Source organism: Populus euphratica, unplaced genomic scaffold, assembly GCF_000495115.2.
Source record: "Populus euphratica unplaced genomic scaffold, PopEup_1.0 scaffold323.1, whole genome shotgun sequence".
Classification (NCBI taxonomy): Eukaryota; Viridiplantae; Streptophyta; class Magnoliopsida; order Malpighiales; family Salicaceae; genus Populus; species Populus euphratica.
Genome location: NW_011500128.1, coordinates 99,247 through 126,124, shown reverse-complemented (window position 1 = coordinate 126,124; position 26,878 = coordinate 99,247). Strand labels below are relative to the sequence as shown.

At 30.7% G+C, this 26,878-nt stretch overlaps 1 protein-coding gene across 2 annotated transcripts; it reads left to right on the top strand.

Moving 5' to 3' along the window:
• The first annotated feature begins 16,448 nt into the window (after nucleotides 1–16,448).
• On the top strand, nucleotides 16,449–23,158 carry LOC105110316 (glutamic acid-rich protein-like). Of its 2 annotated transcripts, none has more exons than XM_011005313.1 (4): nucleotides 16,449–16,830; nucleotides 17,182–18,078; nucleotides 20,813–21,878; nucleotides 22,089–23,158. In XM_011005313.1, the coding sequence occupies exons 2-4, from the start codon at nucleotides 18,001–18,003 to the stop codon at nucleotides 22,601–22,603; spliced, it is 1,659 nt and encodes a 552-aa protein (XP_011003615.1). In that variant the 5' UTR covers nucleotides 16,449–16,830; nucleotides 17,182–18,000; the 3' UTR covers nucleotides 22,604–23,158. The 2 variants fall into 2 exon arrangements, with proteins under 2 accessions (XP_011003615.1, XP_011003616.1); XM_011005314.1 differs by having other exon boundaries at nucleotides 17,125–18,078.
• The last annotated feature ends 3,720 nt before the right edge of the window (nucleotides 23,159–26,878 follow it).

Below are 26,878 nucleotides of genomic sequence, written 5' to 3'. Positions count from 1 at the left end.
ATTTTGCTCGTAGTATGCTCATCTACACTTGGAATCCATCAACTAGAGAGTCCAGGGAATTGGCCATGTAGGATTATTTGGAAGCTGATACGTACGTTCTTTAATGGATTTGGTTATGATTTCCAGCTTTACAGAACAGTAAGAGGTTCCATCTCTACTTTCTCCAACATTGCTGATGCCTCTAAGCCTGAAACTAAAGCGGATCCGTAAAAAGCAATATGTGGAGAACAATTCAAGGCCATCAATCGTTGTAGTGTTGTCATGGATTGTCCGGGCAGATTATCAAATGGGCCGGGTTTTGCATTGGCTAGTCAGACAGGAAAATGGTGTGAGTAAAAGGTTAGCAATAGTTTCATTTGATTTGGCACAAGAGAATCCTAGCGATGGTGCCACTTCGAGGTCGAATTGATGATGACTGCTAGAGATATCTACCAAACCCGTTGTCATGTTGAAACAACAGCACTGTCCAGCAGCTGCAGCAGCACCAAGGACTCTCTTCCAAGAAATAGCAGATAAAGTTTTAATCTCTTGGTGTTAGTACGTTGTTGTATCTGATAGAGTTTGTGCTGTTTCTTCCCTTTTGTATAGACACAACAGATACATAAGTGTAAACATATACACAGCTCATACATTACAGCAAGTTTTAATCTCTTTAAAATTTTGTGAATGTGTTCTACAAGCCTGAAACTTATGAAAAAAAGGAGCTTTTTGAGATTTTGTAACTAGCTGAGTTCAGAATTATACCCAAATTAGGCCTAAAAAATATTGTTTCGGAATTTGATTTATTTTTAGATTTTTTCCTTTTATTTTCCTTGTTATTGTATGATTTCTTTTCCTTATTTTCCTTGTTATTGTATGATTTCTTTTCCTTTTCAAGTTTAGGTCTATCTAGCACCTGTTTAAATATTTTTTAAGTTATTTTCATAATGGTTTTTAAGAATTATTGAATTTTAAAATATATCTAAATAGATATTATCTCTAGAGTTTAAGAATTCCTTTCCTTTTTTGTTTCTACTTTCCAGTTAAGATTGTTCTCCTTGCTCCATGCCTAGTTTCTATCTCGAAGCTGCTATAATGTGATTTGAAGGGTTTTTGGTTTTGGATTATATAGATGTGTTTACTTCATTGAAAGGTTGATTATCAATTGATTTTGAGATTTTTATTTGAAATAACGAAAAAATAACTAATAATTTGTGCCGGTATCACTAAAATATATATGCGCAAAATAAAATATATATGCGCGTGGAGAGCCGGGTACTCAACTAACATTAAGAACGTTTCATACCGGCGGAGTATTCACAGGGGGTACTGCCGAACATGTACGAGCCCCCTCTAATGGAAAAATCAAATTTAATAAGGGTTTGGTTCATCCCACACGTACACGTCATGGGCATCCTGCTTTTCTCTATTCTATGGACTTATATGTAACTATTGAAAAATCAAAAAGAAATAGCATTGAAATCCATTTTTATTGACCAACTCGAATTGGCTCCTAAGATTTATAATTGCCTAAAAAGGTCCAATATACATACATTGTGGGACCTTTTGAAGAACAGTCAAGAAGACCTTATGAAAATTGAACATTTTCTCATAGAAGATGTAAAACATATATTTGGCATTCTAAAAATAGAAAAACATTTCACAATTAATTTACCAAAGAATAAATTTTAAATCCAATAGATTTATATCTTTTTTTTTCTAAATCTTTTCTAAATTTAAACTAAATTTAAAGAAGATGAAAATGTTATCTAGGGAGAATTCACTTTGAAGCGACTATTCCCTAGATACACAAGATACACACGTCATGAATAAATCTCTTTAGTATCACTAAAATATATATTTCTTATCAATGAATAAATCTCTTTACTTGTATGACTTAGATGTCTCGTATTTCTCGAAAAAGTGATTCGATTGATAGGATTTGGTATGATACTTGTCATAACCCAATTTTGACCCTTTGGCTTTTAATTTAATTTTTACAGGGTTTAAAATGAAAAATTAAAATATCAGAGATTTATTTCGATGAAAAGAGTGATTTGTCAACTTTCGTGAAAATTAAGGACTACAATGTGTCTTTGTCATTCTAGCCTTATCTTGAAGATAATCCTTATCTTCTTCAAGATAATCCTCAAGATAATGATAGTTGTCTGCTTTTGAATTCGATTCTAATTCGAACTTCAGAAAAGAGAATGAGTTTGATTGAGACTTTACTTCTCGCAAGGGATGAGACTCTTGTACTATAAATACAGATATCTCTTGTACTATAAATACAGATATCAGGAGGGAAGAAAGGAGGACCCGAAAAATACCAAAGAACAACCCAAGAATTACCGAGCAGAGTAGAAAAGAACCCAGAAAAATTCCACAAAAAACAAAGAAAAACCACTCCAGAACAGAGACAAAAAAAAACAGAGCAAACCACAGAAAAAGAGCAGAAATATAAAAAGCAATTGAGAAAGAAGGAGAGAACAAGAGAGCAGTTTACATAAAAGAGGAGAATTAGCTTCGTTATTGTTGTATTCCCTGCAGAGAAAGCAACCCGAAATCAGTGAAAAACCAAAGAAAGCACAGACGAGAGGCACCACCGCGCTGCAAGCATCTTCGCCATTGTCTTCGTCATCAAGCTCCAGCACCACGCAGACATTGAGAGAGACAAGGAGAACAAGAAGAAACAAAAAGGAGAGGAGAACAGCCGGCCACCATGCTTCAGTTATCATCTTCATTCCTGCATTGAGGTAAGGCCCGCTTCCTGACATTTTAATTCACTGCTACAGTAGCAGTGAATTATAATTCACTTGCTCCTGTAGCAAGTGAATTATGATTCATTGGGCAGGCATGCGTAAAGCACGCCTGCCCCAGAAATTAAAACAGAAATAAAAAATAAAAAATATATGCATGAATAAAAAATAAATTTATTTTATTTATTTGTTCACTGACGCCAGAGTCGGGAATAAAAAAATATTGATTTAAATTTATTTTATTTTTGTGTGTGATGCGTAAAAATAAATTTATTTGATTTGTTTATTCACTGACGCCAGAGTCGGGAATAAAAAAATATTGATTTAAATTTATTTTATTTTTGTGTGTGATGCGTAAAAATAAATTTATTTGATTTGTTTATTCACTGACGCCAGAGTCGGGAATAAAAAAATATTGATTTAAATTTATTTTATTTTTGTGTGTGATGCGTAAAAATAAATTTATTTGATTTGTTTATTCACTGACGCCAGAGTCAGGAATAAAAAAATAACTGATTTAAATTTATTTTATTTTTTATGTGGTGTAAAAATAAATTTATTTGATTTGTTTATTCACTGACGCCAGAGTTAGGAATAAAAAAATATCTGATTTAAATTTATTTTATTTTTATAGCTATGTGATATTTACCAACGCTAGAGTTGGAAATATTTGTAGTTAAATATTCACTGACGCCAGAGTCAGGAATATTACACGCAAAACCACCATGACATAAACCAAAAAAATATTAGCAATTAAAGACAAAGAGTAGCAATGCAACCTGCCTTAGGTAGGACGTTTAAAGGGTGATGATATCTTCCATTTTACGTAACCAGTCTCGAACCATAGAATCTCTATTGACCAGTTAGGGTTCCTAGTAACCATAATACTAGGTGGCGACTCTTTAAACAAAGATCATTCACCATCAAAGAATAGGATGCTAGAAATCCATAGATTCCATTCCATGAATTATATTTTTAAGGCCGCCGCGATGTCGGGTGCGACAATACTTATGAAATCGATGAGATTGATATTCAAAAATTTCTTCTTAGAACGTATTGATTTGACCCCGTAAGCGGGACCACCACCCCATAGCATGTTGCCGCCAGAAGCAGAACCCCGTATTTCTTCTAGCAAATCTCCTAATTGTTCCAGAGCAACTAGAAATAGATTCTTTAACCAGAAAGAATTCAGTTCAGATGTAGGATACCTATCCAGAAGTTTTCGCAACTCAATCATGTATGATGGAATCATCAAAGATTTGACCTTTTCGAACTCTGTCTGTAATATTGATAAATTTATTAATATTTGTAGGTTTACTTCGACTTTCTTGTGTTAAAACGTTGGCTCGTAAACACAAAAGTACTGTACGCATTTTTTTGAAAAGATTAGGTTCAGAATTATTGGAAGAGTTTTTTACGGAGGAAGAGCAAATTCTTTTTTTGATCTTTCCAAGAGCTTCTTCTATTTCACAAAAGTTATATAGGGGGCGGGTTTGGTATTTGGATATTATTTGTATCAACGAGCTGTCCAATCATGAATAATTGGTTATGAAAACATGGAAATCAAAAATATCCCTAAACTAAATAGGGATAACAAAAGAAATCATCCATTTCCATTATGAAATGCTCATGCAATATACGAGTAAAGATTGAGTAAATGAGTATTTATCTTTCATAGGGGTTCCGTCTGGGGAGGGAACTGAGTTTTAGATGTATACATAGGGAAAGCCGTGTGCAATGAAAAATGCAAGCACAGTTTGGACCGACATATTTTCCCGGGGAACCGGTAAATACTTCGGCTACGAAAAAGGGTTGTGATAAGAAACGCTCAATTTTTCGTGCTCTTGCTACAGTTAAGCGATCCTCTTCGGATAATTCGTCCAACCCAAGGATAGCTATAATGTCTTGAAGTTCTTTGTAACGTTGTAAAGTTTGCTTAACTCTTTGCGCAGTTTCATAATGTTCCTCGCCAACGATCTGAGGTTGGAGCATAGTTGATGTTGAATCTAAAGGGTCGACTGCTGGATAGATACCTTTAGCAGCTAATCCTCTTGATAGTACAGTAGTAGCATCTAAATGCGCAAATGTCGTGGATATCATAAAATATGAAGAAAATAATCCTATTTGACCACTATACATTGCTAACATCAAAAAATAAAATAATCGGGAATCCCGAGTAATTGGCCGAGCCGCTAAAGTAGCTAAAGTGGTGATAAATCCGGTCAGTAAAATAGGTCCTAGAGAAAGTCCATCTATTCCTAATCTCCAGTAAAAATCAAAAAAATTAATCCATTTATAAGACTCCGTCAATTGGATTAAGGGATCGTCCAATTGGAAATAATAAGCGAATGCATAGGTCATTAAAAGGAGTTCTAGTACACATATAAATATAGTATACCACCTAATTACCTTATTTCCTCTATGAGGGAAAACGAAAATCAAGAAACCCGCGGATATTGGTAAACCTACAAATATTGTTAAACTTATTTCCTCTATGAGGGAAAACGAAAATCAAGAAACCTGCGGATATTGGTAAACCTACAAATATTGTTAACCAAGGAAAAGAATTCGTGGTAAAGACAAGATACACTTGGACAAGAAAAACCCGTACTCGAAAACCTAATCTATTTTTTTATTATTATTTTTTTTTTTCGAGTACGGGTTTTTGTCGGTAAACAAAAAATCAAATGTATTCAAGTGGTTTTTTCTGGAAAGTATTAATAAGCTAGACCCATGCTTCGAGTTGTTTCATGCCATAGATAAACTCGAACACTCAAGAAATCTGTTGGACAGGCGGATTCGCATCTCTTACAGCCAACACAGTCTTCTGTTCTTGGAGCAGAAGCAATTTGCTTAGCTTTACACCCGTCCCAAGGTATCATTTCTAATACATCCGTGAGATTCTTAGTTGCATTACTTATAGCTTCCTTGTTCGTAGACAAAGCTGATTCGGAATTGTCTTTCATTTCAAGGCTTGTATCCATGCGCTTCATATTCGCTTAGAGTTCGCTCCAAGAAATATAGCCATCCCTACCCCCTCACGTCAATCCCGCGAGCCTCTTATCCATTCTCATTCGATCACGGCGGAGGGTAAGCAAGTCAAAATAGAAAAACTCACATTGGGTTTAGGGATAATCAGGCTCGAAATGATGACTTCCACCACGTCAAGGTGACACTCTACCGCTGAGTTATATCCCTTCCCTTGCCCCCATCGAGAAATAGAACTGACTAATCCTAAGTCAAAGGGTCGAAAATTATTTTTTATATTAGCATATCAAAACAATCTAAAAATATTAAAAAAATATTATTTTAAAATAAAAAATTCAAAAAAAATTTACAATATAAATTATACCGCGTTTTGAAATGATATCTTTAAGATATGTGATTTTGGGACTTGCCTTAACCAAGCCTATTTTTAACGTCATGTCTTTAACTTCGAAGGGTTTTTTGTGTTTCCAAAGTCATTAAAAAGACAACATGGAAGTGGCTTTGAGCTGCATATTTCAAAATTATGAGTAGATTTCTTTATATGCCTTACAATGACTTCAGATTTTTACAAGACATGGAATAACTTGCAACAAATGAAAATGGCCATCTCTAGGGTTTTACTTTATTTGCCTTCATTTTGCGAGAATATTCAGAAGAAAAGGGATTTTATTTCTGATGATGTGCTTCTCCAGAGCAGAAAAACAAAGCATGTCCTTTCTGATGTCGAACTTCTGAAAAAAGTGCAATTAAATTTTATGCAAATGAACAAAAAAGAAAAAAAACAGAGTTAGTTTTTAAAGTATATACCAAAGGAGATGTTCGTAATAGAATTTATTCAGTCTAGTGGCCAATTAGACAGTCCTTAGGTTCTCTACTTGATTTTCTGCGCATGTTATGTTGCGGATGAGAATTTTTTTATATATAAAATACTAAGTGTTACTAATATAGTTTATATAAAATAATTAATCATTATCTTAAAATATAATGTATATTAAATGATTTAAAAAATATATTAATAATATGATATATTGGATAATATTTGTTATTAAATATTAAGGCAATAATCTATTAAATTGATTTAGATTAATTTATCTAATCTTTGATCCGGTCATGAGATCATAATAATTCTATTAAAAAATTAAAATAAATTATAAATGTTAATTCTTAATCAAATTTGAAAAAAAAAAAAAAAACCCTGCCTAAAATAACTTAGGTTAACTTGTCAAACTAAACTAATAATCTGAGTTATAGGATCAAGATAATCTCATGAAAAGTAAATAAAAAAAATTATGAAGATCAAATTACAACCAACCCAATGTCAAATGATGAAATAAAAAAATAAAAAAAAGGATAAAAAACCGCCCAAGCAACCTGGACTAGTCTATTAAACTTGTGATGTAGGTCATGAGATCAGGATAACTTCATACAACATAAATAAAAAAAATTACAAAATTCTATTTTCAACATATCCAATATTGAAAGTTGAAATCAAGAAGAAAAAAACTAAATCTACGAGACCAGATAACTCCATATAAAAAAAAATTAAAGATCACAAAATCTAATTTCAAATAACTTAATATTAACTAATGAAATTAAATAAAAAAAAAAGAAGATTGAGTTCTTGGAGAGTGGAATTAAAAAACAATTCAATTAAAAAATGAATCGAGCAACCCGGGTTAACCTGTCAAACCTGTAACTCAGATCATGAAATTAGAATAACTCTTTAGAAGGTAAATAAAAAAAACTATAAAACTAAATTAAAAAAAATATTTAATTAAAAAAGAATATAATAAAATAAATAGCATTAATCTAAGTAACATCTTGAACTCGTTATTCGGATCATAATATTGAAATAACTCTATAAAAAAAAATTATGAAGTCCAATATCCAAACCAACCCAATTTTAAGGATGAAGTCATAGAATCTTTTAATGGCTTGGTGTGTGTTGCTTATGACTCTGATACTCTGATCAAGTGATTATTGTATGGCTAATCAAAAAGAAAAATGGTGATAGTAAAATCTGTACACTGGTTTCATTTGATTTTAGTAGAGAAAAAACTCCTAGAAATGGTACTATTGCCATATCTAATTAACCACGTTGACTTGAACAACAAGGCTTCTTAGACTAGCTAGACTGCTCAGGGTCAGCAGTGAGCTAACTCTGGACTTCAACAAATATAGGTTATAAAGAAGGGTGATGTTGAATTCAATATAGCTCTCGTTTAGAAATGTAACTTGAATGAAGATTTGATAGAATTAAAATTTATTTTTTTGCTTAATTTGTTTTTGTATTTTCTAATTCTTTGAATATGCTGATATCAAAAATAAAATTTTAAAAATAAAAAATATTATTTTAATATTATTTTTAAATAAAAAATATTTTAAAAAATAATTATAATTACACTCTTAAATAATAATAGAAAATCATCCTTTACAACTCCAAGAAGACACTATGCAAAGATTAATCATTGAAAATGAGAGGTAATAGGTACAAGGTCTATACCCGACCACAAGATCCATATCATCTTTGAAATTAACAATATATATAGAAAGTTTTGTTTGCCCTAACATAGTTGATACATTGCGCCTCAATATTTGCATGATATAGTGTTTGATTGTTTTTTTATATTATTATTAATATAAATATTTAAATCAATCTCAACTAATTTTATGAATTTTCTATAACAACTATATAAATTTTCTATAACTCTCAATTTATTACTGTTTTTTTTTTTTATCCGTAATTGCTTCGTTGTTTCAACGTTTTACAACACATGAATTGTTGCTGTGATCAAATATAATAGCTCAAAAGACGTGAAACTTCTGAGATGGTAATCATTTGATGCATGATCCATCTATGTATCTTAAGCACATCATAAATGATGGCAAATATTCAAAGCTATCTTTGCGCAAGATTCATGTCTTCAGTCCATAGGTGGTACTATAATTTACAGGGCACCTGAAGTGAAATCATCGGACGTGTCCTCCTTTCTTTTTTTTGAAGAAAATAAGATAGATTTCCATAAATTGTGGCTGGGAGAGCTATAGAATAGAAAACTCGTGTACTAAATCAAATCTGTACGTGACACATATTAGCAGCATAGCATATACAAGTGGGAAAGGGCTGAATGTTCCCTTTTCAGCTCTACATATTCAGATGCCAGTTTTCATTGCATTCCAGCAAGCAATGTTGACAGTTTGAGATCTTCCCTGTTTTTTCTTGGTGAGACGCCAACGGGCTGCTCGAGCTTTGTTAGTTGCACAACCCTTTTCAGGGGAGATTGTTAATTTCAAAAAAATAAAAATTAACCTAAATTTATATTTTCTCAGCTAAATTTGTTCCTGTTAACGGTTATTTTATAAAATATTTTAATATTATATTTGAGCAGTTGCTTTATAAAATATTTTTTACTTAAAATCTGTTAAAATAATATTGTATTATTATTATTTAATTAATATATCAAAACAATACTAAAATATAATAAAATTATTTCATGCGACCTCAACCCCAGCTATCTTGCAGCCGTCGCTTTTGTTCAGCGTATTCATTAGGCTGAACCACCTTATTTTGAATGTTTAGTTTCTTCAATAGTGTCGTCCATCGTCTTTATGTTCATTTTTCATTTTGTCATTTGCAACTAAAATAAATTTAATATTCGAAATTTCTAGTGTCATCTATAATCATTTTGTGAAATATTAAATCTTCAATAACCATTACTTTTATCCTACACAATTTGTTTTATTTATTTATTTATTTTCCTTTGGGAACCAAAGACAAATTTTAATTATTTTGCAATTATAGAGCTCGTGACTTATGATGGTTCTCACCAAATTCACTCCCATTTTATGGCATGTATCTTAATCCAATATAATCTCTCTTACCCTCCTAGTAAACCTATGGAATTTATTATTTTTTTGTTGTAAATTTAGCACATTAAACATAAAAATTAGTAAAATAGCACAATTTTTAAAAAAATTAATGAAATAGTATAAGTTTACCATGTTGCATTTTAGAAATGTTACATTCACTAAATGTCGATTCGTTAATATATTTACAAGGCATGACATGTTTATGGTATACTAATTGTTCAATTTAATTTAAATGTCAATTCACCAATATTTTTTATTTTTTGTTCTAATTATCCAATTTATATCCTACAAAATCAGTTTTAATCTCACTAAACCCTATACATATATGGAGTTTTAACAATCCTTCATGATTGTACTTAGCTTTTTCTCTAGTCTAGTATCATCTAAAACTTTTTATATATATAATTAATTAAATTAAAAATTACTTGTGTTAATAAATAAATAAAAAACATTAACGATAACTAAAAACATATATGAAAAAATCAAAAGGCAAATATAAATCAAGATATTTAATATTACAACACCATATATTTACTCATTTGTGTTTAGTTACTCTGTTTATTCAATTTATTTTTTTATTTAATTAAATAATAGTGAAAATAGACACACACATAACATTAATTGAATAAAATCAAAGAAAAAAAAATATCATAAGGTTGCATTTATTAGAAATAATATCCAAAAATAAATATTTTTTATTTATAAAAATAAAGTTTAATTATATAAAATATAAAAATCAAAATTATAGATGAATTTGAAAAATATATTCAAAAACTAAATACATATAAAATAACTAAAAAAACCATTATTTTAAAAAATACTAAATAAAAAAAATAAAAAGTTAGAGAGAAGGGATATCACTTTAAATATAAATTAAAAAAATATTCAAAAATACATGTAAAAAAAGCATGATTTTTTAAAGCCAAAATTACAAAAAAAAAAAAAAAACAAGAAGAAGAAGAAGAAAGAGGCCAAACACCATTATGTCTGGCAAGCCAAGCCAGCGTCTAATCCATTTTTTTAAAAAATATAAATAGAGTAGATGACATGTCATCCACCTCAATGTCTTTTAAAAAAAATAAGTTAGACGATGCGTCACCTAACTTAGCCTAAATTTCAGCCACAATGGTGGTCGTAAAACCAAGATTGAATATATTTTTTATCTAAAAACTCATTTTTGATTTAGAACACCTAGAAAATATCCTAAGAACCTTGATAAATCCGTCCATAACCTCAAAAAACACATGAAACCATCACAAAACCCGAAAACAAAAATATTATTGGTGTCAGATATGATTTTTTAGGCACCTTGAAGTTAAAAAAAACATCTATATATGTTGAACTCTTCTCATTATAGAAATTATTTGATACAAAAATCAACTATTTTGGTGGTTTTAATCGGTACCAATAATATTTTTTCTTTATCTGCCATTGGAATCCAATGATTTATTTCTCCTCTTTCAAAGTATGGACTTAAAATAATAAAAATAAATTTTATTTTAAATTTGAATTGAGAAAATATTGAGGTATCGAGTATGTGTAGTCAAGATTGTTAAAATCATGAGTTGACTCGTAAAATCGTATGATTTTAGGAGTCAACAAATGTTAAACATGCGAAATTACTTTGAAAACTCTAAAATTGTTAAAATCATACTAGAATCAAGTAAAATTTATAAAATTATGTAAATCACAATTTTGATTTTATAATTTTACTAAAGTATATGCATTGCACCAAATTTTTACCTCCAAAGTCCAGCCCTTCACATCAACACTAACCACCTATACAATATTTACCCTAGTTTCTTTTAATTTCTTTCTTCTAGTCATTCAACAATCAACCACCACCAATAACCCTCTCATTTATTTTTTCATTGTCGACTGCATCCACTGCATCCTTTTCCCTAGCCATTGTGAGTTCCAAACAATGGCGTCCTCTCCACCAGTAATTGTAAGTTATTCTGTAGTTTTTTTATTTATTTTTCCATTATGCACTGGCTAAGGATCATTTTACATTACTGCTTTTTTTTTTGTATTCTTTTCAATTTATGAATTTCTTTTGAGTAATATGCTTGTCTATTCAAGTATTTATTTATTTTCTCAAGATTGAAAAAAACGATAGCCCTAGGCATGAAGTACTTGGTTTTTGGGATCAAGAAACGGCGGTGAGAAATAAGTGTCTAAAAAGGTCAAGACAGTATTATATACTGGCACTGCACAATGTCTTTTTCATTTTTTCCCCCACCTTTCCAAAAATGCAATCTAACTATGGTTAGAATTGGATTGTTGCTCGCTAATCTTTCTTCAGACACCTGTGAAAAATCTTGTTCCTTGCACACAACACAAGCTCTAGACGAAGGATAGATGTAACCACCTTATTACACTAATAGATTATTTATTTTAAGTTTGTTATTTGTTGTTAGTTAATAAAAATCTACAGATATGAATGAATAAAACAATTGTATTGTATTTTTAAATTACTTAAATAATATATAATTTTTTATTTAAATCATATATTTTAACATGCTTAAATGTACAAGTTTTTATTTGAACCTTGTATTTTAAGATACTTAAATTATATATATAAATTTTTTTTTATAATTTTATGATTTGAGTTTATATTATATTTATCATATTGTGTTAAAAATATGTTTTTAACAAATTTGTGTGTAATTTTTAAATTTTGAGAATTAAATTAAATTTTTTGTTTGAGCTTTGAAACGGTTACCATTTTTTGCACTTTTTATATTTTGGTCCCATGTCTTTCAATTTTATTTTTAGTAAATATATTTGATTCAATTGTCCTTGAATTTGGCTCTAAAAAAATGCAATCACTCAAAAAAAAAACTAAATTAAAAAAAACTAAATTTTAAATAATAGATCCACAATGAAATGAAATATAAGATGATGAATGGTGCATAAATATATAGTGTTTTGGCTATATCTTTTAAATTTTTATAAATTACATTAACAATATCATTTATAATCATACCAACAACAAAAAAAAACACAATATTATAAAAATGATTAACATATTGTAGTGTATAGAATGGCCAACACATAAACATCCCCATCTTTGTCTCCATATCTCACTCACCCATACTTGTTCACAAACATAACAATGGAGCCATGCATACATTCCTCTTACGTCACTATTTTTTTAGTGTGTTTTCAATATTAAGGTTACGTCACTATTTTTTTAGTGTGTTTTCAATATTAAGGTGTAATATATTTTTATAAAAATATTTTATAATTAAAAACACATAAAATTAAAGTTTTTTTTATATTAGCACTCCATAATTAAAAAACAGATTATTTTAAAAATATTAATTTAATTTTTATTGAGATAAAAAATAATTTAAAAAACAAGTTAAATCATATCATTAAAAAAAAAAATCTTAATCTTGATGATGTAAAACTTTTCCTAGGGAAAGGAATTTTAGGCTCGAAGAAAGATTCTCCTTTTCCTGTCCCGTGAGGGCAAAACATGCCAGGCAACCGTGCTCCTTGTGCGTGCTCCAGTATAAAAGATACCGTGGGCACTGAAGAGAAGAAGACTCGTGTCATGGAATGGATGGATTATCTTCTTTTGCAGGTTGTGATATGATGACACGTGTTTGCACCGATAGTGCTTTGATAGGCTAGGGAGGTGCCACGTGCTGGTGCTGAATGGTACGGTGGCGACAATGGGACCTACCCACGTGCTCCTAGCTTAATGGCTTCTTAGTGTAAAACTCTTCCATTATTGAGCTTTTGTTATCCACGCTCTGTAAATAGCGCGTGCAATTTCTCTCAACCTCTGCAAAGAGCATCAAAATCAAATTTCCTGCTGCTTGATCACTCATTGCTCTAGCGTGCAAGACAATGATTACGCATAAATACGTTCAAAAAGTTTTTATTAGAAAAAAATTGAAGTACGGTATTTTCAACTTAATTATGCATGGTGGCAATAAATTTATATTTTTAATTATCTCAAAATAAATTACTATGTTAAAATAAACAAAAATATATTATTATTTTATTTTTATTTTTATTTTTTATTTTAAAGATTTCAAATAATAGAGACGACAATATTGAATATGTCCATTTTGATAAGTTGGATAAGGAATTTTCAACTAGTAAGGAGATTGTGCCAATCTTTTCCTAGTTATTAAGAATAAAGTAATTCACATGATTAAGAATGTAATAAAATGAGTGAAAACTAGCTTATGATCGAGTTAGCAACCTTGTATGAAATTATTAAGTGGTAACCTTGTAAGCATATCCCACTCGGCTTATTTTGAGAAGCTTTAAACTAGAGCTTGATGTGATCTTTGAAATATCATCATAAATTTGAATCTATAAGTTAGATGTGGATTTACCTTAATAATTTAATGATTTTTTTGGGTATCAAGATGGTTCCTGATGTCATCCTTGCAAATTACTGAATAACCTACGAAAAAGAGAACTTAAATATATTAGTTTTAATATAATGTTTTTTAAAATTATAGATACAATAAAATCATGTTTGAAATCTATTTAATTTTCCTTAAATATAATGGCTTGATTTATGATGTCCGCCACTTTTTTTTATATATATATAAATTAACAAATAACATGTTATTTATTACAATTAAGATAATATTTGTGCTATTAAGAAACTAAGGGGAGCTATAATTTGTTTTATTTTTTAAAAATTTTAATTGAATAAAATTTAACTCTAATATAGTTCTATATAGTTTCAAGATAATAGAAAACTATATTTGATATGAATTGGATACAATATTGCACAATTATGAAGGTGATGTTTGTTTACTATTTCAAAATTAAAAAAACAAAGAGTAGATGAAACATGTTTCCTTGCCTTTCAGGTTTTGAAAATTAAAAAATATATATTTAAAAAATATTACAGGGATAGATTTATTTTATATTTTTATCTCAGTCAAATACATTTTTATATTTTTTCTATATATGTTTTATGTCTTGGAAAGATAACCAAATACAATCTAAGCTGCATTACATTGTAATCTAAAATATTTTTTTGTCTAACTTGAAACATTCGTTAATTTTATTTTTCTTCATTTCTATCAAACTAATAACTTGAAAATTCATCTCCAACTATTTATTAATGTTTTTTTTTTAAACCATTATCATTATTTTTCGAGGTGTTGATTAAGGTGGTATAAGGTTTTGTTCATACCATCCTATCATATTTAAATTTTAAATAACACCATATTTTTTTATATATAAATATATTGTGGACATATCTTATACTTAATAAAAATACATTAACTTGTAAATATCATGATAATTGTCATAACTCATTTTTTATCCTTAATTTTTCCGGTGTGACAATTTTCATAATTTGTTTTTTACCCCTAATTTTTTCATGTATTTTTAAAACATGTTTTCAAAATAAATAATAAAAAAGAAGGAAAATACTAGTTTAGGAAGTGAATTGAGAAGAAAGAGAAAGCAAAGGGAATAATATGAGATCAAACAACTGGAAAATTATTGGAAGATAATATAAACATTAAAAAGATGAAATTAATTAATCGGGTATTAATGGTCATAAAGAACTAATATAATTGTCTAATATTATTTTTTTAGTCTGATTTTTTCTACTATGTAGAGTATCCCAAACAATATAAATAAAAAAAGAAACATTTAGATAAATAAAAAAAAATACACACATAGAGTTTGAAAGAAAGATGCCCTCATAAAATAAACTAGCAAAAACCCTAACAGAAAAAAAAAAGGGATATAGTAATCCAATTTTATCTAGTAACAATAACCTCTTCTCAATGTTTGACCTCTCATTTCAAACCGTTACTAATGCACATATTATATATATATATTGTATCTACCGTTTGCCAAAAACTATATTTTTCATGTTCTAGTAATCTCCAATAATTTATAAAGATTAATTCTAGTCCTATATATGATTTATTTATTATTTGAATAATTTATTTACTTGTTTTGTAGAATAGCAAATAGCAAATGTATGGTGATGTGCATGTTGTTTTAAATAAATTTATAGTATATTCATGATTTTTTTTTTCTTTTCATGTTTGATAATAATTGTTTATATCTATTATATATATTTTTAGCTTTAATGAATGCGTGTGTAGATTAATCAAATTTTAAAATGAATGCATAATAAGTATTTTTTTTGCTCCTTTCACAATAATCGCTTTAACAAAATATACTTAGCAAGAAAGAGTTACAATCTAATGGGATGTGTGAGAATATGAATGAAAAATATTTTTGAAATTTTTTTATTTTTTATTTAAAATAATTTTTATATTTTTAAATCATTTTAATATATTAATATTAAAATTAAAATTTTAAAAATAAAAAATATTTTTAAAAAAACCACACCCGTCATACTTGCTGACAGGTGGGAGTGATCACATGGTATAAAAACTAGGAATTCTTCACGTGAAAGCTTTCTAGCCTACAATTGCAACAAGATCTAGTGGCTATAAAGTTCGTTATTAATTTTTATGATGTTTTAATGATCTATGTAATTAAGGTCTTTGTTTTGCTGGCTGTTGTTTTGGTCGAGCACTCTTACCAGGCTATTCAAATAAGTTGTGTTTTAACCATCTAGGTGGTGGCCAATTGGTAAAGACTTAGGATCAAGGGGTTTGCTCTCTCTGTGGTCTCAGGTTCGAGTCCTTGGTTGCTCATATGATGGCCACTGGAGGCTTACATGGTCGTTAACTTCAGGGCCCGTGGGATTAGTCGTGGTGCGCGCAAGCTGGCCCGGACACCCACGTTAATCTAAAAAAAAAAAAAAAAAAATGAAGTCTTTAAAAACAATCCCATAAAATGAAGTCCACATGCAAAGCAAGAAACATTCTCAATATAGGTAAGATAGACAACTAGAGCGTGAGCAAAAATATTTGGAAGAAGAGTTGGGGAAAATACATCCTCTCAAAGCAATTCTCTCTCTTTCTTAGTGACAACACAAGTGAGAGAGAGAGTCACAAAATTATATGGACCTAAGTCGTCCCCCTTCACGTCTCGTTTTTATGTTTGCTGTCTCTTCGCTTTCTCTCTCGTGTGTTACTTCCGAAGACAAATAAAAGAAACCCCTTTCCGAGAAGAGCAATAGCAAAAACAGAGAAAAAACTAAGCAGAAACACGAAAAAAAAGATCAAGTCTTCTTGTTGTTTCAGCTCACGATACTCAATAAAGAAAGGGAAAGATCTTGTTCCTCTACAATAATATTCTGTTTGTTGTAGCGGACAAGGTAATCTGATTAGATGGATTTATTGATTTTGAGACAACCCTTTATTTTCTTGGTCTAAATTGCGTGTTATTTGTTTTCTTCAAGTTTACTCTTTGAATCAAGCTTTCTTTTTGGCTTTTGATTGATACCCATTTACACTTAGGTACTAAAAAGAAAAGTGTCTCTCTTGTATTCCCTTTATTCTTTATATATTCTACAAGTTTCTTTGTTTTTTTTCTTTGGAGCTGAATTGAAGGGTTTTTTTTGGGGTTTGAGAACTGGATTTTATGTGCTTATTGGTCTATTTTTGTTTAGGGTTTTGCCGGATCGTAATTGGGAACTTATTTAATTTCTTTATCTTGGACTGATTAGGGTTTTTGATTCAAGAGCACAGCAGGAAATGAGCTGTCTTTCAAATGATTGGAGTTGTGGATTGGACACGTTTTGCTTGTCGCAAATTTGAGATTGCATGGAGTGGTATTGTTGAGCATTGCTTGCTTTTGGGGCATGGAAGAAGATTGCACATTTAGGATTGTTTGGCAGTGATCAATTATTTGTGTTTCTGTTGTCTTGGAGGTTAAGGGATTCTGGGCTTTGGATATTTTGTGCTTGATCTTGAACTTGGGAATGATTTGTGTATCAGGGTTTGGTTTTAAGGGAAAGGAGGTGATGATTCTTTGTTGGCACAGAAGGCATCATAGAAGATCAGATTGCAATGGGCAATTTTCATTTCTCAAGAAACCTTTTGGTTTAACATAATTTGAGTATAGTTCTTCGTCAAGAAGGAAAACTTCTCAAAGTCACTGCAACTGAGTTTTTGTTGAACTATTGCATTATAGTGTAGTATAATAGCAGATTCTACCGAGCAGATTAGTTTTGAGCTTGGCTATTGAAGTTAATTGTTTTTAACGGCAAAGTACTGCATTGAAATTAATTTCCTGTGAATTACGTCTCACTGGTGTGTGCATTACGGTGAAGGGAATTTTGGTGGGTTTGGAACTCGTGGCTGTTGGATGTGATATACGAGTTCATGGAGAAGTGTTGAAGCTGGAAATGAATGTGGGGACATGGTGCATGGACAGGAGCATAGTTACTGGTCCATTCCCTTTTCAGAACAGTGCTACTGGAAAGTAATTCAATCATTTTCTTTGGTGAAAGGCATTGCTGTTTTGTGTTTTGGGTTTCTGTTCAATGTCGCGTTGCTTTCCCTTCCCACCACCAGGATATGAAAAGAAGGTCAGGAGTGACGATGTTGATTTGCTAAAAAAGGTTAATACACTTGCCTTTCACTGAATGACATTGCATAATCAGCACAATATTTATTATATCCATCAAAAGGAATTCTATTCTGATTTCCTTTCAATCGAAACAATCCAATGAGAACCATTTTGTTTTTCCATTGGTATTAAATACTTAAGAGTCTTTGCTGTCTTGTCTTGAATTTAATTACTCTTAGACTTGTCACTTAATAGTTTTACTGAGGATACAGAAACAATATTCCTTTCTGAATGAAGCACATTCATTTTTGTACACTGTGAACTAAGATAAGATCTTAAGAATTCTACTGTTTGTTTGGAGCTAAAAGGTCTTGCTGGATGAGATGACAAAGTGACATTTACCTGCTACAGATAGTTGTGGTTGCATGCTTCTGATAAATTGATTGATTCATGGTTTTATTTGTTATTTTTAAGCTCAGTCTGGATTTTGTCTCCTTGTTTGTGCTGTAGATAGTTTTGGTCATGTACACCAGGTTAATTTACTGGTTCACAATTCAATTTGTAGTTTTTTAATCTGTCTGGCCATTGCCTTCTCAGCTATGTCATTGGAGTATTAAGCATCCTTAGTGTGGTATTTGCAGAAATTTCTTGCATTAGAAATCAGGAAGAAGTGCTGGTATTTTTTCATCTATGAATCTGACCCTGAATGTTATGATGTTTTCTACAAGAATTTTGTATTTGTATTATTAGCCCAGACAATCATATTAATTATGGAAAGACTATGGACTTGAGTTCCAATTTTTTTTTTTAAAAAAAATATTTAATGTAGTGCAGTGAAGGAAAGCTTTGTTCTCAAAAACTTGAAACTTATAATGTACCTTTTTATTTCTCATCTTAACCAATTGAAAGCCTTTTTTTTGTGCCACTAATTTGAATGAATAGAGAGTTTTGAGAATTGTTGTTCACTGTTTTGCTCTGGTAAACATTCATGGGTAAATCCTTGGTTAAGTCCTGTTTCTCTGAATCCTACGTGGAAAGTTTCATGTCTATAAGAGATTCATACAAGCTGAAAATATATAATTAATATGAGATAAAAAACACTTTCTTGTGTTGGCTCCAATTAAAATGTTCCTTTAGTGTCTGCTTTTTGTTTGCATCTGTTTACCCTGGAAAGTGTAATGAATTAACCTGTCTTAAATAAGGAACTAAGTGGTGGTTTTTAACAATTTTGCGCTTGGTGTTTGAGTTCACGCACAAATCTTTGGTTTTCTGCAATTCCTGTTTTAGTGAATTCCAATTGAAAGGGTAGAATTAATTATATCTATCAGTAATTTCTACTTGAAATTAGGGGAGATGAAGTTTGTGGGTCTACAAGTGCATTTGTGTCCATTTTGGTGGCCTCTTTTACTTTGAACTGTCTCTTGCAGGCTTGCAACAATGGTGCTTCTCAGATTTGCTTATTCTAGAAAAATTATTTGATGAATGGACAGGCTGAATGTTTAGCTTTCTTTTGGTGTAGATTTTTACAGGGTAGATGTTCTGAGTCCTTTTTATATTTCCTCATTAGTATGATGCTACTCCAGAAACAGAGCAGTTTATTTGCTTGCTCATATTTGGTGTTGGTGGCCATTTATATCAAATCAAGTTTTATGATTTTACTATTTTAGTTTCATATTTGGGGTGCAAAGAGATTTTATAGTTCTAGAATACCTGTTCAGAAATGTAAGGTTGCAAGTATTGGAGATAGATTGCAGATAAGTGCACTTTGCTTCAAATATCAGGGATCATGTCCATTGTGCAAGTATGGCTTAGCTCATGTTCTGCATAAGCTTTTTTGTTCGGGGTTGTAATGATACTATTCAATCTGAGGGTTGCCAACTTTTATTACGTGGAGAGAAATGGAAAGATGCCATTATAACTCTATAATTGAGTTTTTTTCTGGAAAGGATGGGAATATCTTTGCCTGGGAGAGTAGGTTTTTATTTGAGGCAGATAAGATGGTTAGAATTTTGAACTTGCAGTCAATAGAGTTTCCCTGTCCTTAGCTGCAACTTCTTAGATGTCTTGGAAGAAGGAATTGTTTGGGTGGGTGGACTATTTCTGGCATTTCTGTCTACAGCATAGTTTTAAAACCCGGCCTGGCCTGGCGGGTTGACCCGGGACCCGGCCGACCCGGGGCTGGAACTGGGCCGGGTTGATGAAAAAATCAGGTAAGCCATGACCCGGCGTGACCCGGCCGACCCGGCGGGTTGACCCGGAAACCCGGACGACCCGGAAAAACCCGGTGGTAACCCGTTGACTTTTATTTATTTTTTTATTAAAACGACGTCGTTTTGATTTTTTTTTAAAATAGAAATTGACCCGTTCGACCCGGTCAAAACCCGGTGACCCGGTTAAAACCCGGAACCCGGGCCTTGGACCGGGTCAGCCACCGGGCCGGGTTTAAAAACTATGGTCTACAGGGGTATCACTAGCTCCTGGATGTTGTTTCTTATCTCTTTCACCTCTCTGACCTATTTTCTTGTATGATTTTCATTGTGATGAATTTGGCAATGATAAATGAATGAGTTAAAATTTAGGCACACAGGAGGTACCTGGCATTCTCCTTGTTTCATGGGTGATGCTTAGGGCAGGCTTCCATGTCAAAGTTTTGATTTGTCTTGTTTGCATTTTGTTCTCAAGTTTTGGGTGGTAAAAGGGTTGACTATATTTTACATGATTTACCTATGTGATGGATTCCTGTCTTTCTAGATTCTTTGAGATGAATGATTTCATATACTTTTCAGGAGAAGGAGAGAGAGAAGAAACCCAAGAAGGAGAAGAAAGATAAAGAGAAGAGAGAAGATAAAGAAAAGAGGGAGAAAGATAGGAGTGATGGAAAGCATAGGGATAAGAAAGACAAAAAGGAAAAGCATAGAGAGAAAAAGGAGAAGGATAGAGAGAAAAGTAGCGCATCAGATGAAAAGAGACTTCCGGGGCAAGCTAAGCTTGACAATGGAGGAGATAAAGCCTCAGGTGAAAGGAAACTTCCTGGGCAATCTAAGCATATCAATGGAGTTAAAGCCTTGGATGGCAGGAAACTTCCAGAGAAATCTGAGGGTAATGGTGGAGAGATTATTGCTCAGAAGGGTAAGGAAAGGGATGAGGAGAAGAATAGCATCTCTGGTGAGAAGAAATTTGCTGGGCAATTTACAGGTTACAATGGTCAGAAGCTCATTCAAATTAACAGCAATTTATCTCACCATACTAAGGATTCTAAATTTTTACAAGAGCTGGGAAAAAGAGCCAGAGATGAAGACAAAAACCAGTTCTTTGAGAAGTTTCCTGGTAAAGATGAAAAAGGGGATGAGGGAATGGTCAGACTGGTGGCGAAATCCCCTGGCAATTTGGTTGATGGAAAAGAAAAGAACAAGAGAGATGATGATGGAAACATGGATGGTCAAGGAATCAGGGATGAAGCAAGATTTAATGGCAGTACTCAGAGCCTTTCTGCAACATTTCAAGCTAGATGTGCTGAGACGCCAAGACAACTGGAGAAAGACATCAAGAAGATGGAAGGGAAGGATAAGTCTGAAAAAAAGGAAAGCAATCATAAGCGCAAGTATAAAGAGAAAAAAGGCAAAGAGAAGGATAAAGTCAGGGATAAGGAGAAGAAAAGTGAGGAGAAACCAAAGGAGAAAAGTGAGCATAAGAAGAAAGAGCAAGATAAATTGAAGGAAAGTGGTAGGTCTGATGCTGTAGCTAATAATACTGTAAAACCCTCTCATCTTCCCAAGGAGATCACTAATAGTGCTGTTGATGAAGTAAATATCAAGAAACGAAAGGACTCAGACACAAATGGATTTTTGCATGGTGAGTCAAATTCAAATGACTATTGTTGAAACCTTGTCTACAAATGTTTCTTTTAATCCCGTTTCTCATATTCAAGGTGTAGATTTTCAAGTTCTGATATTGATTGAACAGAAATGCCTTCACAGAGATTAACCGCTTGTGTAGCAAGTCCAGACTCCACATACTTTTTTAAGTTAATGCAGCCACTTCCATTTTTGTTTTCTATTGCAGCTAATGATATTAAGCCGGATAAGTTGCCAAGATCCGCCTCGTCCTTGCCTCTATCAGCTGGGAATGGAAGGATGTTGGGAACTTGCCAAAATCCCACTGCAGCTATGCGAGGTAAGCAGGAGGCTGTCAATAATGATAAGGTGGATAATAAAGGACACAAGATAAATGGTTTGATAGAAACTCAAGCTCTGTCGATCTCCTCAACAACTCAGCCGCTATCTATCTCTTTAATGAAGCCGTTGCATTCAACTGCACAAGCGGATCAAATAGCTGAAGTGTCTAAGAAACAACCCCATCCAGATTCCAAGTATCTGCCTTATGTGCTTACAGTGCCCAAAATGGAAGATTGTTCTGATTTCGAGGACCAAGAATGGCTATTTCAGAGCACTGATTCCCAAGCAAAGAAGCCCAAGGTTGGATTTTCAGGGGTCGAGGAGAAACCACTGGTGTGGTCAGAAGCTCTACACTTTGAGTGGGCTGATGTTTATGCGCTGCCATACGTGATTCCCTATTGATGATTTCAGCAATTGGACATGGTTGACCATCCGGAACAATCTAATGTGTTGGACCCTCCGTATAACCACATCGAGGAGAGGTATGGCAACATCTAGGCATTGGGTTGGTTATTCGATTATCAAGCTGCATTTTTCTGATTCCTTAGGACAGTTTAGTCTGCAACTGCCAGGGTATCGAGGCAGTAGTGATGTGCATTCTTTAACTGCCTGAGTTTTGAAAAGGTGGTGAATGCAAGCTAATGATCCCAGACACTTCATTGCATGCCGGAGCGAGCACGAATAGAAAGGTATTGTTGATGGGCAGGTTTTTCCTCCTTTCCTCCCGGCACGGTATCACTAATTAATTCAGAAAAAGTAATTGAGCAGGGTTGCTTGGAAGAGATGCACAAGCCTGTGCAGTTTTATTCTATTTGCCTTTAGCCAAAGCTCTTTCCAGTTGAAAAATGTAAGAGGAAGTGGCTGTGGTCTTGGCAACTCCACAAAAATTTTGGTTTGTAACATACGAGGCTTAATTTACAGAAAATATTATATAGAAGAAAAGTAGTGGCATTCATTAATTCACCACTTTCAATGTTTTTTTCTTGCCTAGTCTCCTACCTCGTACTGGTCCCGTCGACACAGGCACACCTTGGTCTCCGCTTTATGATTGATCGTCTTTTCATTGTTTTGCGCCTGTCTCCTAAAATTGTTTCTTGGATAAATTTTATCACGGTTTATTTTTTATGGCTTAGAAATTTTGTTCAATATTTGAGGTGAAAATGAATATGCCTTATTAAATTATAGTCTTAATATTCAAATTAATCAATAAATAAATAAGAGATTATTTCTCCCTAACTATCAACTGTGTCTTGTTGTGCTTCTTTCATCCTTGCAATGGCATGGGATTTTACTCTTAAAATTTATGTAAGATTTTAATAGTTTTGTAAAGTCACTGAAAATCTTTCTCCTAAAAGCATGATTTAGAGTGTGAAAGCATGGTTAAAAGTGTGATAGATGTTATTTTTTAAAGTATTTTTTTATTTAAAAATATATTAAAATAATATATATTTTAATTTTTTTTTACATTAATATATTAAACCGATCTAAAAACACAATAATAATAATAATAATTTAAAGCTAAAAAATAAAAAATAAAAAATTTTAAATGATTAATGGATTATAATGTCGAATAAAACCTGAGAAACTTGTTCAAATAAAAAACAAAGTATTTTTAATATTGTGGTGAAAGGGTTTTTCATTTAAAAATATATTTTTTGATTTTCCCAAATTAAAACCATCTTAAATCACTAAATAAAAATATTAATTTAATATTTTTTAAAACCAAACATATTTTTAAAACTCAATTCTAAAAATAAAAAACAAATCAATGTAATACATGATACATATATAAGAAGACAAGAAATAGTTTTTTGTCATATCTTTAACTTTATATCCCACCATTCTTCCAAGACAAACCTACTTTGTCCCATGAGATAAAATTTATCTAAACGTTTTTAAGACCAACTTACATTGTCCCATGAGATAAGACTTATCTAAACATTTTTACCACATTCTCCATAAATTCGAAAAATATAAAAAAACAAAAAGAATTATTAAAAAATATTTTTATTGTAATATAAAATTATTTGATTATTTGGAAAATAATAAAAAAATAATTTAAATTAATAATTAAATTTATAAAATAGATAAAATAAAACAATAATTTTATCTATAAATGAAAGTAATCAAATATATTTAAAAAAAATAAACAATCACCTAGATATATTAACAAATAAAATAACCATAAAAATAAAGAAAGAATTATTTTTAACAAATAATTCAATAAAAATAGAGAAAAAACCTATTTTATTAATAAAATAAAACTAAATAATAAGATATAAAATAAATTTTTAATATAAACTGTTAAAAATAATATATTAGTTAAAAATTAAAAGAGAATTAGATTATTATTTTTATATTTATAGACATGACACAGTATGAGGGCATTATCATCCTTGCATAACATATATATTGCTTTTATAATTTTCCATACTTACCAAATAGAAATCGCAATTCAATATAGTTTACACCGAACAATAGATCATAGAATAGCTGCCTAAAAGAGTGATGGATTTGGAATTTGTAGCTGCTAGTCTCTGAAGTTCATGGAGGAGTGCTCCTCGAAGGCAATATTTCAGCCAGTCATTTTCTTGTTTGGAAGGCGTGTATGTGTTTCCTAATGTGGGATCCTGTGAACGTTCAAAGATTAATGATGAAATCTTTTGCAGAGTTAATTTTTGAGTTAAAATTTTTACAAGTAAAAATTATTTTAAATAAAATAAATCTAATAAATATATCATATCCAACATATATAAGTTTAATAATTAATTATACAAAAGATAACACGACGAGTTTAACAAAAATTAATCCAAAATACTTAATAATATTTAAGTTTTAAAACTATATATGCGATCATAAATAACCATTTACAATAAATATATAAAAAATATAATAAATTATTATATTTATATTGGTATACATAAAATCATTTTTTTTTAAAACAACAAGATTCAACAAGATTCATGAGGTATAAATACCCCTTAAATTATTCAAGTAAAATGTAAGAATTTTTCATCTCTTAGAATGAAAATATATAAATTTCATAGCATTAATTAATTTAAAATTCAATAATAAATATTATTGTTTCTTAAATTTAAGGGTTTTTAAGTTATTTAATATATTTTTTATAAATATACTATTTTATCATCAAATTATGTTTAATTCCTCTAATTATAACTGTTTTCAAAGGTATTCAAACTTATATCATTAATTTAGAGTTCTTTAAATTAAAAAACAAAACATAAACACTTAAATATATTAATTAACCACTATTACAAACACAAAATTAGCACCCATCTATATATCTTTAATTTCAAAACATTATCTCTTCCAACGAAAGATTTTGATTTCCATGTAACGAGGAATATGATGTCATGAATAGCATCGGTCACATGCAACAAGAACCTAGCATCGTAAAGTTTTCTAGTCTACAAGTACAAGACTTCATCATCGGGAACACTCTCTAACAGCAGTCCTAGGAAATCTAGTCCGCGTCAAATACAAGAAACACTCGGAGGAGTTGTGTTATAAAAATCGGCTTGCTAAAAATAGATTATTCCATTAATTTGTTGATTTAAAACTAATTCCTAATCGAGTGTTTTTTTGGGTACTGGGTCGGTGATAGTTGATCCAATCAAAATCGGTCAACTAAATAGTTGAAGAAAAAGGAAGAAACTCTCAAGCATTTCAGTGCCTTCCTTTGTCAGTTGTCACGCAGGTGACTTCACTCGCAAAAATTAATTTTAAATTCAGGTACACGAGACATGTGATAGAATAGGGAGAGATATGATTACAATGCACACGGTATAGTTAGCCATGACTCGTCGAGTTAACTCAGTAATTTATTTATCCGAACCGACTTCTCATTAAAGTTAAATTTTTAATTATAACGGATAAAAATTACATATAAGATTGATCCATCGCCGGATTAATCTTGTTTAATGTTTTTTTTCCAAATAATATTATTTTTAAAATAATTTTAAAACAATATATTTTTTATTATTATTTCAAGTTAATTTATTTAACTCGTGACTCAAAATTTTTGTTAGGGTGTTAATTGCTAATTTCAAATAAGTAATAAAATTATGATATTTTTTTGGATTAAAATTGCATTAACTAAATAAAACCTCATTTCAATACTTTTTAAATTTATTATTTTTTTAATAATGTTAATTATTAAAATAGCATGTTGATACTACTTGATTACCTTTTTATATGATAGATATTTTAAAGAAAAATAAATATTATATAATTTATTTTGTAACTCTCATAATAAGAAATATGACATTATTATTTTTAACTTAAAAAATTACCTCATGTTATCATATGTAACAAATTTAAAAGGATAAATGTGGCAATTCCTAGTTTGAAACAGAAACAAACTGAAATTATTTCTAATCTTTTCATAATCATTATAATACTTCTGGAGAAATCGGTCCTCCTAATCAAGGTAACAATATTTTAGATATCCAATTTTTAAGCAAATATAAATAACATGATATTCATGTTTTCTTATGACTTTATATATTCTTGTATTAAACTTAATTATATATTATTATTAGCTATACTTTTAAAAGTTTTATTTTCTTTTATTCTTAAGTTTATAAAATTCATTTGTTTTCGTAAGGAAACTTTTTTATATATAATATATAAAATATATATATTCTTTGTTCAACA